Raw genomic sequence first — 17,922 nt, 5'->3', positions numbered from 1 at the left:
CAGGGACCAAACCCTATGGCCCAGGAGGGGATAAATAGAGAATGAGCTGCAGGCAGAGCCTCCCTCCTCAGGAGGATGCCAAGAGCTCCCTACACCACTTGCACACAGGGGATGAATGCCAGGATAGCAGCAAGGAGAGTTGCTGGTCTAGTGCTCTGCAAGGTCAAGGGACTGAGGAGAAGGACAGTTCTGAGCTGGTCTGGGGTGTGAGGCTGGTGAATGCCTGAGTAACTGCCCAGAGCCTCTCAGGGGGCATTTATTTGGAGCCAGATCATGCATTTTAGCTGCTACAATGAGGAATGGTGGTGGGGACTGGCTCCACAGGGATGCTGGGGTGCCAAACTTCCCAGCCTGGCAATGCAGCCCCCTCCCAGCCAGGGGCTGGGCAGAGAAATGCCCAAGGATACACCAGCAGGAACCACAAGGTTGTTCTTTCCACCTAAGGCTGGATTTGGAGACAAAATGATAGGGAATTATTTGGCTTGGAAAAGACCTCTAAGATCATCAGGTCTAAAGAAAAGTCCCCAAAAGATGAACACAGCCTGGGGAAGGTAACCAAAAGCCTCACAGCATCCCACAGCAGCTGGAGTCTCACGAGCTGCATGCAGAGCTCCCCACTGCCCTGAGACCTCCTCAGGAGCAAAAGTCTCCCCTTAGAGGGGAAAATAAAAAAAAAAAAGCCCAAACCTCTTTTTCCCTGCCTGTTGGAAGGTCGCAGGGGAGGAGGAGGATGCTGTGCTGCAGCCAAGAGGCGGGTGTGGTGGGAGGTGGGTGGCAGCGCTGCAGTGCTGCAGAGCAGGAGGAGGATGCAGGGAGCTGGGGCAGGATGGCTGCGAATCAGCAGCAGACACCCTGGGTATCAGCCTGCCAGCACCCCCCTCCCTTCTGCTGTACACACCTCTAAACAAGCTGTTTACACAGAGAACTTGAGAGAGAAGAAGCAGAGATCTCTTCCTCGGGCTCTGCAGAACTCAACCCCCTGGTGCGGATGGAATCTGCTCCTTCGTTTGCAGTTTGCCCCCTCAATTCTTCCCCTCTCCCAAGGGGCTGTGTCCCTCTCACTTCCCCAAGCACCAGGACAACCCAGGGAAGCCTGCTGAGATCTTGACATGGTCTCCAACACCCTGTGGCTTTGCAAAGCAGACAGCAAACAGCCACACCACCGACCCTGCCACTGCCCCCCAGCCGAGCACCAAACAGCCAGCAGCAATTTCTCCCAATTAAACTCCCTGCCTTGACCCAGAAGGTCTGGTCAGGCAGACGAGCAAGCAACAGCTTGAGAGCTCTCTAATTCTCCCCCTTCCAGCTCTAGAAACTACACTAATTAATGAAGATCAACCCAAACTAAACAGTTGGCTTGCGTGGAGCAGCTTGCAGCAAACTCCAACTGCGGCTCTGCCGTACGTCAGAGGGAAAGGGACCCATCCTGCTCCTGCGGCACTGCTCCAGATCCTGCTTCCACTCTCCTCAGGCTTGGGTTTAACTTATTAGGAACCAGCCAGCCCAGGGGTCCAGGTTTGAGGTCCAGGAAAACCTCCCTAAAACAGGCAGAGAAGAGCCAGTGCCTCGCAGGCAGGGCAGGGCAAGAGCAACCCCTGCTTCACCCACCTCTGACTCAGCTGGCAAGCCCAAAAATACCCTTTTTTTTTTTCCCCCCCAGTGTACTTCACAGCAGGAGGCCTGCAGAGCCCCACACATCATGCTGCTGAACACTCTGTGACAGCAATCTATGGACAGAAGTGTTCAGCAGAAACACTTAAATATCAGATTTTTTTTTGAGAGCAAGGAGAACTGAAGCAGCTAACGTATCCCCATTTCATTTCCCAAGCACTCAAGAAATTAACAGATCAATTGGGAGTCTTTTACAGAGCTGGTATTAATTTCCTCTCAGCTGTAAAAAGGAAATGAGAGGCACAAAACATTAAATGGACTTGCCCAAAGTCCCCAGGTGAGAAGCCAGCAGCTCCCAATTTCCAGTCCTACGTTTAGCTAAAACCTCTCCTTCAAATCAGAAGAAAAGTCAAGGGCACTCTGCAAGAAGCAGCAGATATTAGGAAAGACCTTCTTGCTATTAAAGACTGAGAACCCCAGAGCTCCCTGCACTGCCACCCAACAGGCACAGCATTTCCAACAGGGAGGAAAACACGGAGCCAGTGGGAGATGCTGCTGGAGCAAGCAGGGATGGCTTGGGAAGCTTCAAGACTTGGTCCCCTCTCCCCTTGAAGAAACCTCTTCCAGATCCAGCTGTGCACAACTGGGAGCAGAGCTCCTCCATCTCCAGAGCTGCCCCATGACAAGGTGCTGCAAACCTCAGTGTTCTCTGGAGAAGCTTTAAGAAACCAGTTGAGGGTTTGGTGCTATGTGCCACGCTGGCTAGAAAAAACCTCTGATGACTTCAGGGGACTCCAGTGCCTCTGATCCCCACTGCCTGGGTGACTACATTCCTCTAAGAGTCACGAGGCCACTCCCAAACCACAGACTGAGATAGCAAACCTGTTTAAAGCCTTCAGGCATGCTCCACACTGTTTTTTCTAAGGTGGGACTAAAGAACCTTTACCAGCTTCTGGGATTCAGCTCCCAGGAGCTGGGAATGTGGTTATGGAGGCACAAACTGCCATGCAAATTTCTTCTTCTGTTGCTTCAAGACTCAGTCTGACTTTTCTCCACCATCTCTGGTTGGGTGCATCTCCCAACCAAGGCAGCAAAGCTGGGCTCTCCCTGGCACAGCTCATTTACCTGGAATATTGAGTTCTCTATAGGGCAACAACATCCTCACCTGGGTTTGTACCCTTCAAAAGCAGCAGAACCATGACAGCAGCTGGACTTGAGCATTCTGAGGAAAGCTGATAAAAGAAGGTCTAAAAAAACTGCTCATGCTCCAAGAGAAGGGATCAGGAGCTAAACCTCAGGGCACAGCAGCCACGCTCTTCCCAGATGGTTTCAGCTGCCACAAGGAATCTGGATGCCATGGATAGGTGGGCAAGGAGGGGTCAGCACAGCACAACTGCCTGGAGCTGGGGCATTTCTGTACCAAAACCATCTGAATCACCTTCTGCATGAGCAGAGCTGAGCTTCCCGTGGTTCAGTGCAGATATGGAATTGCTCTGGAGCAGGAAGTCCTCAAGGTGACATGAAGAGCTGGTTCCTGATCACCCAAAATGAAGCTGTGGCTGCTTTCCCAGCTCCTTGCCCTCAGCTACATGGTGCAGCCACAGCTCCTGCTGCCCCTTGGAGCCTGGGGAAGAGTTAAAGCTGAGCCAGCCTGAGGTGACCACAGAAAGTCCCCATGCCCTTCCCAGGAAGGGCAGATTTCCTACTGGGAACAGGGGCAGGAAAGACAAACAAAAGCTTTTCAGGAAATAACCTGTTGCTCTCCACTCCAACGGGAGGGAAGAGGTAATTGCAATTAGCACTGATTACTGCCGGGCTGTGCAGATCCTGACAAAGCACACGTGGTGTGGCAAGAGCCAACACCACCACCCTACCACCTTCACCTTCACCTTCACCTTCACCTTCACCTTCACCTTCACCTTCACCTTCACCCAGCTTTGGGCAGGAGCTGCTGGCATGTGGAAACATCTCTGGGAGGCTGGAGCCATCCCCATCAGACACCACTGCAGTTTTCCAGCTCCCTTTTCCTGCTGGGATGCTGGGGATGCCATTTCACACCCAGGCACGTTGAGCAGATGCTCCCTGCTCCACGTGGCTCTTCCCAGACAGCAGAGCAGCCTGGAGGTTGCAAAACGCAGCCCCTGGGGAGCAGGGCAGCCGTGGGAAAGGCACTCCCAAGGGAAACTGAGGCAGGGCTAGATACACCAGCTCTTCTCTTTGGTAAAGCCCTGTGAGTGCTCAAGTCTGTGCCCGTGGCATTTGTGCTGTTAGCATTCCCAGCACTGAGGTGGGAAGCTGCTTTCTCTCCAAACACATCATTAAGGCTTAGCGTGTCGTGACTACGAAATGCAGAATAATTCCAGGCACTGGGAAAAGAAAAACAACCAACAAACCAACCAAAAAACCCTGCTGCAAAAGGGAGGCTGCTTCTGCAAACGTGCATCTTGCAGGCTCAAGCAAGAGAGGGGAATGATTTCCCTACCAGCACTCTCTATCAAGAGGAATTCAAGAACTGTCCCTCGAGGTTGATTTTATTGTGACTTTCTGGAGACAAAGGCCATTGATGATCTGATGTTTATGAGTCACTCCTGGGCAAAGCAAGGATACACATTTGTTCTCTTCCAATTACAAAAAGTACTTTGTTTTTTCCAGCTTTCAGGGATCTCAAAACATCAGCACAAACTTCAAACAAGGCTTTGGTCACTCCCATCCCTATCAAATCCAGCATGCAGGTGGCCCTGGCTCTCTTGGGAAGGAACCTTAAGCCATGGGGTGATGTGCCATCCAAGGTGACACAACACCAAAGGTGACACAACACCAAATTTGTTCTCAGTGCTCCACTCCAAGCCATGATCAATCTTTGTTCTCACCTCTCCTGACAAACACCCAGCAACGTGTGCCTGCATGCCTGTCCGTGGAGCTCTTCATTTCACTTCTTCCTTCCCAAGTGGCACCACACATGTTCCTCTGCCCAAGGGAAGAGCAGAAGAGCAAAACCTGACTCGATAGCCACCCCTCAATTCCTAGAATCACATAAAATGGTTTGGCTTGGAAGGAAACTTAAAGATCAACTTAAAGATCAACAAGATCCAGCCCTCCTGCATGGAGGGCTAGACCACTAGACCACTAGTCCCACTAGACCAGCTTACACAAGGCTTCATCCAACTTGGCCTTGAACACTGCCAGGGAATTAACAGGCAACTGGAAGATGATAGAAAATTAGAGAGATAAGGAAGACATCAAACACCAGGTAGAACAGATGGGGATTGTACAGCTTGCCCGAGGCAGTGTATCGGCCGGCACCCGTGAAGTAAGAGGACTAAGCACTGATTCTTTGTCCAAGTCAAACCATCACCACAACTTCCCTACTCTTCTACTGCTCCCTTTGAAGCTGGCCAGCCCAGACTTCAAACCAGAGAGGCTGTGATCCAACCTAGAGCAGCAGCTTTGAGCCCTGATGGGTGAGAAGAAACTCCTAGGATGTGGGCAGCCCGGCAAAGACAGCCCAGGGGAGAGGTAACCCAGCTCCCTCTCTGCTCAGCAAGGCTGTGTTTGCACAGACTTATTCCAGATGGATTTCAGGTTTTGTTTGAACAAATTAAGCCTTGGGGAACCAAAAGAGAAAAAGAAAAAAAAAGGAATGAAATGTTTACAAGGCAGCTGCAGTAATTCACCCACATTACTGCTTGCTTTGAAAGTTTCCTTCCTTGGCACTCACAGCTGCAACGATGCTCTAGGAAAGGACTGACTCCTGCACAACTCTGGGACACATTTTACAGCCCCATCATCTCTGCAATCTACAGCCAAAGCCCAGGACTCACAGGAGAGAAAAGGGAAAGGATTATGTTAACAAAATACTCTCTTGGAAGCTGAACAAGCTTCTGGTTTACACACGAGCCATAGAGATGTCTGTCTCTTCTGGCTCCAGTCCCCAGGTGCCACAGGTTTATACACTGGTAACCTGAAGAAGGACCCTCTCCTCTTCCCTCCACCACCATCCAGACTCTCCTTCTCCCATATATAATTCTCAACCCCCCCAGACTCTATTTAGCCACACTGATTGTAGGCAAATCCCCTCATTTTTCACCCCACTTACTGCCAAAGGAACCCCAGCACCTCTGGGTATCATGGAGATGCCACACTTGGGAGCCTGGGATATTTAGGATGAAGGCTGTAAACCAAACAGGCCAAAGATCAACAATGTTCTGCTCCCACCCCACAAACTATCCCAGCTCTGTTGGAGGTCTCAGGGAAGGGACAATCTCACCAGGTGTCCCCAAAAGCCAGGCCAGCACCCATCTGGGCTCTGGGCATTGGAAGACTCAGTGAGTCAACACCCACATCCCAAATTCCACCTGCAAACTGTGCAGGAAGCCAGCCCATCCCTGGCACGAGGTGTTCAAGTCTTCTTTAATAAATGGGATGAAACAGCTTTGGTTCTTTGAGTGGCCTCAAGGTCCAGAAAGCAGAACCAGGCACTGCTGGGGAAGGACAGAATCCATGCAGGGGGCACAGCCCCAGCTGTAAACTGAGCATAATTCTGCTTTAATAGACACAAAGGCTCACCAGAGAGGTAGGGGCTGTGGTTACAGACAGGTCCAGCTTTCCCCACTCCATCACCATCCTCTGTTTCACAGCAGGAACCTTTCACTCTTCCAGCCCTAATTAATCTAATGGTTTTCTCAGATCCATGGAGGGAACAGTTTGGATGTGTTTTTGCTCAGACACCAGCAATGGGCAGGCCAGGGAGGAAAAAAAAATGTCTTGGCTGTTCTTTCTGAGATGGTAAAGTGGAGAGAAAGGGCAACCACAGCATGCCTTTGGCTCCCTTCTCCACAAGGCAGCGGGCTACCAACAAGTCTGCATTAGAAGAGGTTGTTTAAATTCATTATCATAACAATTTACACTTGCGTGGTCCCAACTGCATCAGTATTTCAAAATTCTTTCCTGAGAGTTATTTATCAGGCCTCAACTCTCCTACAGAACAGCCAGCAGCTCCCAGATCCAAACAGGGAATCATCTGGAGGGATCTCAGCCCACACACCACCTCGATAGGAAGGATATCGAGGTCCTGGAGCAGGTCCAAAGGAGGCAACTGGGCTGGTGAAGGGACTTGAGCACAGATCCTATGAGGAGAGGCTGAGGGAGCTGGGGGTGTTGAGGCTGGAGAAGAGGAGGCTCAGGGGAGACCTCATCACTCTCTCCAACTCCCTGAAAGGAGGCTGGAGCCAGGGGGGGGTTGGGCTCTTTTCCCAGGCAACTCTCAGCAAGACAAGAGGGCAGGGTCTCAAGTTGTGCCAGGGGAGGTTTAGGTTGGAGATGAGAAAGAATTTCTTTCTGGAGAGGGTGATCAGGCATTGGAATGGGCTGCCCAGGGAAGTAGTGGATTCTCCGTGTCTGGAGATCTTTCCAAAGAGCCTGGATGTGGCACTGAGTGCCATGGGCTGGGAACCACGGGGGGAGTGGATCAAGGGTTGGACTTGATGAGCTCTGAGGTCCCTTCCAACCCAGCCAATTCTAGGATTCTATGATATCTGCAGCCCACCCATGCACAGACCCAGGGGCAGCTTTGCAGACAAACATTGCCCTCTGGCTCAGCAAGGGAACCCACATCAACCAGTCCCAGATGAAAGACCCCACAAAAACTCCCGCAGCGCTTCCCAGCAGCCAAGCTTTGCCCGTGGCTGTCCCGAGCAAAGCCAGCCCAGCACAGCCCTTCCTGACACCCAGGAGAAGCCAACCCCGAGGTGGCAGGAGGGGAACAGAGATACCCCCCAGCACGCTCATCCCCTACACTAGACATGGATTTCCAACAGGATGAGGAAGGCTGGGGTGACACGTGCCTTCAAATGCTTCTTTGCTGTCCCCTTCCCAAGCGTTGCAGGTGGCACTGGTGTCCCCAAGCTGGTGGCTTCTGCCACATCTGCTCTCAAGATCCAGCTCCTGCATCCTGTCCCACCACCACAGCAGGTTCCCCCCCTGCTTATCACCCCTTGCTCAAACAAATCCCCAAGTCCTTCAGCTCACAGGTCTCTCTAACACCTTTGGGGTGCCCCCTGCAAGAGCCCTGGGTTCAAGGGAGGTGTGTGGGCTGCTAAAATCATTTGAAAAGCACCCAAAGTGTTTTAGCACCCAAATCTTGCTGCCAGCAAACAGCCTCTAAAGATGTTCCTCTCTGGCAACTCTGAAATTGTCCCTGCTCCTTCACATGCAGGGGCCACCCTGCCATGCCCAGGGCTTCCGTGAGGCTCCACAACCCCACTTGCATCTGTCTTGTTCTGCTCTTCTTTTCCCAGCTCCTATCACCAGCCTGCAGGCACAGGGAACTTCCTTAATCTTGTTCCTCCCCAGACCCAGCAGCGATGGGGATGGTCTGAAGGCAATTGCTGAACACCAAAGCTAGGATGCCCCATGCCTGCTAAACCTGAATGGAGAAGTGCCAACAAACAACCCCCAAAGCAGCAGTGTGTCCCCAAAAAGCTGCCCACAGCTTCAGGCTGTCTGTCTGCTCACTTGGCACAGACCCTCTCTCCCTGGCTCATTTTACACCAACCCGACGATCCCACGGTGCTGGTTTTTCTGCAAACCCCAGCTCAGTGCTGGCTGCAGCCAGACAGTCTGGAGGGGAGGGGGAACCCCCCAGGCACCAGCCCCGACCCAGACACACAAAAAAGCTGAGAAGGGGGAAGAAGAGACAGAGCAATGACTCAGTGCTTGCTACAGGCTCCAACCCCAACAAGAGCTTTGCATCAGCGAGCAGGAGGGGAAGAGAGAGCAGCCGTGGTGAGGAGCCTTGCAGGGACCCTCTGCAGCCATCTCTGGTGAGGACTTGGATGAAATCAAGGCCTCTTGATGCACTTGAGAGGTGAGGTGGAGTGGCCTGGATGCTCCAAGGAGGTTGGGAAGGTGTCAAGATGTTGGAGGAGCCGTTTGGTGCAGACAGAGGAGGCTGCAGACAGGCAAAGGGAATGCCTGGATCATAGGCAGCTCCTTGTGTAGAGTGGGAATATGACTGCAGTGCTGCTCTGCTTAAGAAAGCAGGGCCTGAGGTGTGCTTTGGAGACAGAGGTAACCCCAAGTCATCTCCAAGGTGGGTAAGAGCTGGTGGTTTGTGATAAAGCTCTGACCACCAGGCCCTGAGCCATGTCTGCAAAGCCAGGAAAGGGACTGCTAATCACTACCTGGTGTTTACACTCCTGACTCACTCCTTCCCTTTCCCCTGGAATGGAAAAGTATTTACAGTAGAACCTGAATTCCCCTGAACGTCACCTGGAGCCCCATGAAGCAAAGGGTCAGAGTCAGGAAACCAGGATCTTGTGCTGAGAAACCTCCCAGCCCTTCCCTATCACTCCTTGGGCACAGCATGAAGGAATTCCTTACGATACCCTCGCAAAACCTTGGAGTTGTGCAGGAAGGGCTTCTGATGGGGATGTTTTACAAAGGTCTGACCTTCTGCAGCTATGCAACAGGTTGAGACAAAGTCTGACTGCAAGCCTCAGCAGGGAAGGCTTCTCCACTTTCACCAGCAAAGTCAAAGCCATCACCAGCTGGGGTCTGCACAGAGCTGGTGGGGCTTTGGAAAGGCGTGGTTGTAGCCACCCCTCACCCCCCCTTCTCCTACAGTCTTAAAATACCAGATGAGTATTAAGTACAGCAGCCAGCAACTGACCTTCCCCTTCTTTACTGGGATTAGCAAAACAGGAACAGCCCACAGCTCCAGGACACCCTGGGGTGACAAGTCCTGTCCCAGAAAGCCACCTCCTGTCAAGTGGTGAATCCTCCAGAAGCCAAACTCCTTTGAGTCATTTTCCAAACCCTGCATCAAGAGGGGAAGGGCTCAGTTCATCCCTGGGATTCCCCCAACAATCTCACAGTGCTGCTGCAGAGAGGAGAAATCACCTGAAGGGAACAACCCTAGGAGATAAGTCTGAAGTGTCTGAGGGAAACCAGCAACAGGACAAGCGTCAGGTTGCATCTCCTGGCCCGGAGTGAAGCCCTGTAAGCACTTCTGAGCTCCTCTCTGTTGTCACCCTGCACTATGCCAGCAGGTGACACCCAGAAATCATTCACAGGGTTGAAGACTTTCCATTTTGCAGCAACACGTGGCACAACCACCAGCCCTTACCCAGCAAAGGGGCATCCTGAGCCAGAGGAGGAGCTGGGGAAGGGAAGCCAGGAGGTGCCAAGCTGTGATGGACAAGCCCACGCTGCAGGAATTCCCCTTCTTGGAGAAAAGATCTTTGTCCCCTGCACTTCAGTGGTTTGCAGATTTACCCTGATGCAAATGTATGCTCAGAGGGGAGAGAGGAAGAGATGTAAATTCCTGCTCTGCTCATCCTCTCTATACACCAACTGGATGCTCCAGACCCTGTCCAGTTTCAGGAGCCTGGAGATGTCTGTGCCTCCTCTGCCATCAGACACTGAGCTGCAGCAGAGCCTGGTTGTGTAAGTGCTATCCCTGGGAGGGAAAAAAACCACCCAACATATTTTGCCGCCCCTGTACAATCTCTTCTGATCCAGGGTGGGGTTGATGGGATGGTGTTTAGACACTGAGCAGTGAGAGACTTTTGCAAGTCATGAGTGGGGGGAGCCTGAGCATTCAGCAACTTGGGCACTACACGTTGAGACAACAGAACAAGCAAAGTCATCCCCTTGCTCTGGTGCTGCTTCAAAATCCCTGAGAGGAGGCCATGGAGAAGGATGCCCCAGAGCTGCACTGCCGTCCGAGCCCCTGTCAGAGGTGTGGGTAAAGATTTTGGCAAAATCAGCATCCCTGGAGCTCTGCGGATCACTTGCCACCATCTCCAAAGGACCCTTGCCAAACTTGCAAGGCAGCTCCTCCTAAAATATCCCCCTTCAACGCACAGCCTTGCATAATACTTTGAACACGTAAGAACCTCCAGGGCTCAGCTCTCCTCCAGAAATAACTTTTCCTGCAGCACAAACCAACCCTAACTTCAGGCAAGGGTGGCAGGAACAGCTTCACGCAGCCACCCAAACCCAGCTCCGAGGAGCCAGGGTGCCACGGGAAGGGGGAAGACAACCTCTGGGCAGCGATGTTCCCCCCACCTTGGGTCCCCCACCACCTAAATCCCTGGGGAGCCGCTTTCTGCTGCCCCATTCTGGTGTTTTCCAGCGGCGGATTCCCAGAGCACGCCCGGAGCGGGGCTGCAGGCCGGCGTTGTTAGCCCCTCCTTTCTCCACCAGCTTCCGCACAGATCCTTCTGATTTCATCACTCTTGACTCTCCGAGGACTGCAAACGCAGTGCAATAGCCCCGAGCTGCTACCAGAGGTCGCTTAACGTGAGCCAGGTGAGCCCTGGAAAGGAGATTTGGCATCTGCGTTGCCTACGGCATTGAGACCTTCAAGCTAAATCCGCCTGAAAATCAGTTTGGGCAAAGCTGGGAAGGGATAAACCCCACAGAACCCATCTAGTTTCACTCTGCTTGTCTCCCAGGAAGCCACAGGACTGAAGGGTTTGCACTCCTGTGCCTACATGTAAATAAAACACCCAGGAGGGATGGGGAAGATGGGGCTTTACCTGCCTACGCACGCTGATGGCAGGCTGGGAAGGGGATGAGGTATTATTAGGAAAAGCTGGGCAGGGAGGATCTGAGCTCCTTGGGGGGTCTCAAAGACCTCTCCAGGTGAAGCCAGGGCAGAGTTTCCAGCAAGCACCAGCTCGAACAAGCTCTCAAAGCCAGATTTCAATCAGCGAGCTGGAGTGCTCCGTGAGGAGCGCTGCCGTTAGCGTTATTCAATCGCTGATGGGAACTGAGCAGCAAAATGAAGGAAACGCTGAGCTCCCCCTCCTCCTGTCACTCACTCCACACCAGGAGAAGGCAAATATTTCACCTGCTCCCTGGACTTTATCAGCCCCAACGAGACCGGGCCCAGCTTGACCTGGGCACTGCTGGAGGCCGGGTCCGGCACGTTGGTGCCGGTAGACACGGAGCGGTTACGTCACGTTAGAGGCTTTGGGGTAATTTTAGTTGGTATTGATCCAGCTGCAGAAGTTTGGGAAACACTTTGTCAACAATCCCCAGGCCTGGCAGATGGATGCTTTCCCAGAGCAGGTGAGTCTTGCCAGCCCTACGGCCCCTGATGCTCCTTATCTTGAATGCAGGAATCCTCTGGATGCTTTGCAGCAGAGGAAGGTGCCCACCACTGTTTGCTGCCAAGGGGGGGGGAAGAAATGGAGGGAGAAGCACTGGGAGATTTTTAAGTGACTTCTCCAAGGTTACAGAAGGTGTCAGTGGTTAAAAAAGGAAGCAAAGAAACAAACCGGGTGCTTCCTGCTTGAGCAAACCTGGAAGCAAAGCTGGTCCAGGCAGGGGCTGGTTAGGGGTCCAGGAGTCTCTTCAGCCTCCCCTGAAGAGCAAACTCGTGGGGAGCAGAGGGGCTGGGGTGCTGCTGCCAGGCCCAGGGCAGAGACCCAAGGTCGTGGGGAATGCAGTACCCACAGGATGCCTGCCCTGGGATGCTTGGGGGGGGGGGGGGGGGGGGGACCGTCTCACCCTGAGATGCTCCAGGGGGTCTGTTCTTGGGATGCTCGGGAGTGCCTATCCCACTCAGCCAGAGGGTCCTGCCCTGGTATATTCAAGGGATCCCACCCTGGGATGGTCCTGGGACCACCAGCGGGGTCTCACCCTGGGACGACCAGAGGGGTCCTGCCCTGTGATGCTCAGGGGGTCCCTCCTCGGGATGCTCAGGGCACCTGCCCCATGAAGCCGGGGGTCCTTTCCCCGGGGGGGCATCAGGGGTCCCACTCCACCGCCCTTCCCCCTGATCCCTCCGCAACGCCTCCCGACCTACCCAGCTTCATCAGGCAGGCCAGCAGGATCCAGAGGGAGATCTCGAAGGGGGTGCGGACATGGTCGTAGTCGATGCCCAGGACGGGGAAGGCTTTGCGGGGCTTGGCGTGCCCCTCACCCGAGCCGTTGGCCGGCTGCTTGTTCAGCGGATGGATCTCCTGAGCGGAGGCGGGCGGCGCGGGGGTGAAACCCCCCGGTACCGGGTCCGGCTGTCCCTGGGGGGGTTCGGAGGCCTGTAAACCCTGGCCGGGCAGTAACGGCCCCAATACCAGCAGCAGGGCCCAGGGCAGGGCACGCAGGGCCGCGGCGCCCATCGCGTCGGGGGTTTGGGGCGGGGGGCGGCGGGGGGCTGGGGCGGGCGGCGGGGCCCGCCGGCGGCGTGGGGCTGGAGCCGCCCCGCCGACAGCCGGAGCGGAGCTGGGGCGGCCGCGGCGCCGGGGAACATCCCACCGGGAGGCCGGGGGAGGAGGCAGGGGCGGAGGCAGCGCCGGAGGCAGCGGCGGGAGGAGGAGGAGGGAGGAGGGAAGGGGGGGGGGGTAGAATTGGGAGGGTACGGGATTAAGGGGGTTAGGGAGGTGGGATTGGGTCGGGAGGATGGGAGGGGGTGTGGAAGGTTGGGAGGGTAGTGGGATTAGGGGGTGGTCGGGAGGATTGAGGGGATCGGGAGGATTGGGGGGTACAGGGATGGGAAGGGATTGGGAGGATGGGGCGGTACTGGGATTGGGGGTACAGAGATGGGAGGGGGTGAGGAGGATTGGGGGGGTATGGGGATTGGGGGGGTAAGGAGATGGGATTGGGTCGGGAGGATGGGAGGGGGTGTGGAAGGTTGGGAGGGGTAGGGGGGTTGGGGGTGGTCGGGAGGATTGGAGGTACAGGGATGGGAAGAGGTGGGGAGGATTGGGGGGGTAGAGAGATGGGAGGGGATTGGGAGGATTGGGGGTGTTGGGCACATTGGGGGGGTATGGGAAGGTTCAGGAGGATGAGGGGTCCGGGGAGGGAGGGTCAGCAGAGAGGGAGAGGAGGGGGATGATGAAGGGCGAGTCCAGAGATGGGGGCTGGGAGGATGGGGGGCAAGGACAGGGAAACTGAGGGTGTGGGGAGGGAAGGTGATGTAAGGAAGGGAGGGGTGCAAAGGGGGGTTTAAGGGGTGCTGCTGTGGAGTGCTGGAGCTGTTGGTACTAGGGCAGGAGGGGTGCAGGGCAAAGGGGTGGCAAAGGGACCCTAATGCAAGGGTTTGTTGCTTTGGTGAGGGCTGCTTAGCCTCAGGGCAGAGGCACCACTGGGGTAGGGGGCTCTGGGGTGTGGGGATTTGAGGAGCCATGAGCCCCAGGGGGACAGGCCAGGCCTGGTGGGCTCTGGCAGCTCTTATGGATCAACATGGTGCTGTAAGCCCCATCTCTGCTCCTTGGTGTCTCCATGCCCTTCGTCCTGGTCACCGGTATAGTCTGAGTCACCAGGAAATCTGATAAGGCTCTAATAAAACCACTGGAGTAGTGTGGGGGTGTGTGGGGGGGGGGGGTGTGGGGGTGTTGTGGTCACCCTGCAACTGGTCTCAGCCACACTGACTTCTTGGCTCTGCTACCAGCTTCCTGAACGTCATGTGTGTGACCGGAGCCACCAACGCCGGCGGGAGTTTTGATCTGATTTATGAGCTCTACTTTAGAGGCAAAAGATCCTTTTGGTGAAGATGCAGCCCCCCATCCGGTGGGACAACCAGTTTGAGAGGCCTTGACGTGACATGTGGCAGCTAGAACTTGAGCTCTGAAGGTTCCACTTGCTGCTCTGCATCGGTGATGTTCTCCTTTGAAGATGGCATCAGCTCCCGCAGAACAAGCGGTCGGATGCGCTCAGGAAATGTTTCAGGGAACGCTGCCCTTCGTCCTCCTGGCAGACAGGAGGTGGAAGCTGCTTGGTGGAAATCATCAACAATGTGACCCATCAGTTGAAGTGAATCATCAGCCTGAGCAGGAACCAGCTAGGTGTGTCAATTCCTCTCTTCCGCTTGGTTATGTTCTGGGCAGTCCAATTAATCTGTTTTAACAATTAAGCAAAGAATTTGTTTAATTCAGATGAGTGTTTCTCATTTTGCAAGGGCTTAGTCATATCTGGGTGAGAAGCCTGATCCCAGATGATGCTTAATGTGTTGGTGATGTGTTTCAGTTGAAGCAGGACCGTGAGCTGGCAGCATGCAGAGTGCTGGAGAAATGGTGAGGAGGAAACACCAGGGCTCTGCTTCAAAACCTGTTCCGAGAAGCTAAAACCAGTTTAATGTTTCTGGGAAATAACTGGGTCACAGTTTTCCACCTCCAGCTGTGGTGGGTAGGTCTGGACTGTCTCGTACCTCTGGCAGTGGGGGATGCAGACTCAAGTTAACATCTTGCTGCTTCAGTAGTCTGTGTCCCCAACCTGCTTGGCTGAGTGACTTCAGAACTATTGGACTCCACATGGTGCAACTTTGGAAGAATCTGACCAAAAAGTGACAAAAGCTGAAAGATATTTCCCCTTCTTCCAGACTGGGAGACAAAGACCTGGAGACATCCAATTAAATTTGCATTCCCAAATTAACCCATCAGCACTGCCAGTGGCAAACACCTCCTGGTGCAGGGCCTGGGGGCTTCAGCTGCCTTGGGGTTTTCTCCAGTTCTTGGTGTCTTCTGGGTCAGGAGAGCAGTCTGATCTCCTCCAGCCCTGCCTGATTCTTGGAACTTGCACCACTGTCACACTGGGAGGAAGAGGAATTAAGATTAAGCTGCTTAGCCTGCAAAGGGAGAGCAGTGCAACTGCACGAAGGGACAGATGGAGCTTTAAACATGTCCCATGGAGTAAATTACGTAAGTTGTAATACACCAGAGCTCATCCTGCTGCATCAGGGAGAGCACAATCAGCTGCTGTGTATAGACCTGAATTCATCAAATTGTCTTCCTTGGCCCCTGGAAATAACTTCCCACCTCCTGCCTTGGAGCTGCCATGCAGCTGGGCACCTTCCTGGGCAACCCCAGGGAGCTGCTGACCCAGCACAGGCTGCACAGAACCAGACAGCACCAGGCAGGCTCTGGATTCCCAGAGTTGTGTTGACATGTAAATCATGTGGAATTCATCCCTTGGATTGAGGGAATCCTCTGTGAAGCTTTGCTTCCAAATATTCTCCAGCAGATGTCAAGCATCCAGAGGTAAATGGCATTGACATTGCCCAGGGAGCCACCAAAAGGGTTTTTGGAAATTCAGGCAAGGACTCAGCAGCAGATTTACTCAAGGAGCCCAGGAGTGCAGGGCTCCAGGAGTCCATTTCTGATGAGACCCAACCCTTATTTCCCTTATTTCCTCTTTGAGAAGGATGGACTCAGCACCACAACCTGTTCCCATTTCCCCTGTTCCTCCATCTCAGTTGCCTGAGCACAGCAGGTACTGGTCAGGCTTCCTCTCTCAGTTGAGTGATTTTCATTTTCTCTGCTCTGCCCCCATCAGCAGGGCAGTGGAAAGGGAAGGATGCAAAACTCTGAATTTTATTCCTATAGCCTGACCAGCTCAACCTGCAAACCAACCCCAGACCAGCTCCAGCACTCACTGGGCAGGTGTCTGCAGGACAAACTCTGTTGCTTCTCCCTCAGAGGGTTCAGATCTGTGTCTGTCAACCTCCTGCCACCTGCCCCGGGACACAGGATGCAGAGTTTCACTTTTCTGTGCAAGCTCTGTTGATTTTCTAACATAAATTCTCTTTTATTTTTGTGTAGCAGAGATAAGGACAGGCTAGGAGGCAGCTATTTAGTGAAAGCTTTCAGAAATGCCTTCTGCATGACTTCAGTTGTTTTTCCCTCAGACACTGGGAGCAGGGCAAGCCCAACTCTCAGGCAGTTTTCTTCCTTGCTCCCTGTACATTTCTTTGGACTTGAAATCCCTGCAGCCCCATTCCATGGGGATCCTCTCCAGGGTGGTGTTTATGCTGCAGGAGGTTGGGCTCTGGGAGAAGAACTCCTTGTTTACATTCCTCCAGTTCCCTTTGAGACTGTAGAGAAACTTCAGCTCTGACAGAACCAGCAAGTACCAGTCCCAGTTCTCCTTGGCTCCAGCCACTGTTCTGTCTGTCACCACTGGGGGAAAAAAAAAATAATAAAAAAATTCAACCTCCTCTGTCCCAGTTTCTTTTCTGTCTGCAAATAAAACTTCCACATCAAGAGCATCCAAAGCCTGAGTGATTTTCTGTGTGGAGCTTTAGATCAGCCCCAGGAGGATGGCATCTGAGAAAAGAAGATAAAACCCTGTTGTAAGGATGATAGTGAGGGGTCCCAATTATTATTATTTATTTAATTAAAAGAGTCTGGACAGCTACAGAGCCAACAATTAACAATTATTGTCTGCAAAGAACTTTTGACAACAGCTGAACAAGTTAATGAGTTATGAAATGAAGGCAAATCATTACAGCTAATGACTGGTCTGTCATTTGTGAGCCTGGAGGTGTATGGGAGAGTCCTCACCCTTCCAAGAAATGTCTGATTTAAAGGGTTTTCTGCTCCTTCTGGTAACACAGAATAGGCAAGTAGCAATTTTCTTCTGTTGTGCAGCTGGGATTCTTGAGGAGCCATGGTATTAAGTCCTAAATGAAAATTTAAACTAGTCATTACACTTATATTAATAGATTTCAGAATGTTTAATTGCAGAAACAAATTATAGAGTGATGAATTCATGACTTCTGATTTATTTTATACCCCTCCCCCCCCCTCCCCTTTGTCGAGAGGGTGCATTAAGATAATTAGGACTAGTGTAGATCCCAGCCTTGCCTTTGCCCCAAGCTCTGGCAGCAGCAGTGTCCCCAGGGGGGCACAGGGTGCCTGGAAGGAGGAGGAGAAGGAAAGGGTTTTGCAAACACTGCCACCCCCTGGCTCTTTCCACAGATTTATTTTCTTCTCCTCCCCGTCCCCCACGAAAAAAAAAACAAAACCCAAACCCAAAACAACCCCCTAACTTCTTGCTACCTGGAGGAGCTGTACACTGCATTGCAGGTGGCCAGGCCCAACCTGGGGGTGTGAGGATTCTTTTTACTGCTGGCAATGCCTCACAACTCGCTGCCTGCAAAGTCACCCCCCTGCTGGCTTCCCCTGCGGTGGGGTGACCCGTGTGGGATGGCTGACAGGTTCCCACGCCGGCAGGGTGGTGATGAAGGGGCTGGAAAAGCCAAGTCCCCATCGGGGCCCTCAGCACCCCCTGAGGTGAGTGGGGGCCCAGGCCCCGCTGCGGCCTGTCAGGGGAGGGGATGCAGGCCCGGCGAGGCCTGGCGGCTTTAAGCAGCCCCCGGGTTGCCTGAAGGATGAAGGAGGCTGGGGGGCAGCGGAAAGGCCGGGTCAGAGGGTGAGGGGAACGCGTCTGTGCCCTGAGGCTCCAGCGCTGCGGGTGGAGGCCCCGCTGTCAGGCGGCCATTCCTCCCTCCGCCGACTACAACTCCCAGCAGCCCCTTCGCCGCACCGCGCTCCCGCCCCCCCTCGCAGCCCTCTCGTAGCGTTC

The 17,922-nt window shown here is 53.7% G+C and overlaps 1 protein-coding gene and 2 long non-coding RNA genes across 6 annotated transcripts in view; 1 reads left to right on the top strand and 2 right to left on the bottom strand.

The window, feature by feature from the left end:
- SLC9A1 (solute carrier family 9 member A1) overlaps positions 1–12,740 on the bottom strand; it is a 29,481-nt gene extending 16,741 nt beyond the window's left edge. The window contains exon 1 of the mRNA XM_030464388.1: positions 12,428–12,740. Coding sequence (XP_030320248.1) covers positions 12,428–12,740 — 313 coding nt within the window. The remainder of the gene's footprint in view (positions 1–12,427) is intronic.
- LOC115599577 lies at positions 10,677–16,603 on the top strand. 4 transcript variants are annotated; one of them, XR_003988508.1, is made up of 3 exons: positions 10,677–10,923; positions 14,012–14,405; positions 14,587–16,603. It is a non-coding gene; the product is annotated as an uncharacterized LOC115599577 (long non-coding RNA). The 4 variants fall into 4 exon arrangements; XR_003988505.1 differs by having other exon boundaries at positions 14,012–16,603; XR_003988507.1 differs by lacking the exon at positions 10,677–10,923 and adding an exon at positions 11,618–11,688 and having other exon boundaries at positions 14,012–16,603.
- LOC115599576 lies at positions 16,425–17,830 on the bottom strand. Its single transcript, XR_003988504.1, has 3 exons — positions 17,397–17,830; positions 16,899–17,017; positions 16,425–16,514 (listed from the first exon to the last, which is right to left on the bottom strand). It is a non-coding gene; the product is annotated as an uncharacterized LOC115599576 (long non-coding RNA).
- Positions 17,831–17,922: the final 92 nt, after the last annotated feature.

The sequence above is a fragment of the Calypte anna genome, chromosome 23 (genome assembly GCF_003957555.1).
Source record: "Calypte anna isolate BGI_N300 chromosome 23, bCalAnn1_v1.p, whole genome shotgun sequence".
NCBI classification, from domain to species: domain Eukaryota; kingdom Metazoa; phylum Chordata; class Aves; order Apodiformes; family Trochilidae; genus Calypte; species Calypte anna.
Note: the sequence above shows the minus strand (reverse complement) of the source record. Positions and strands in the feature narration are given on the sequence as shown.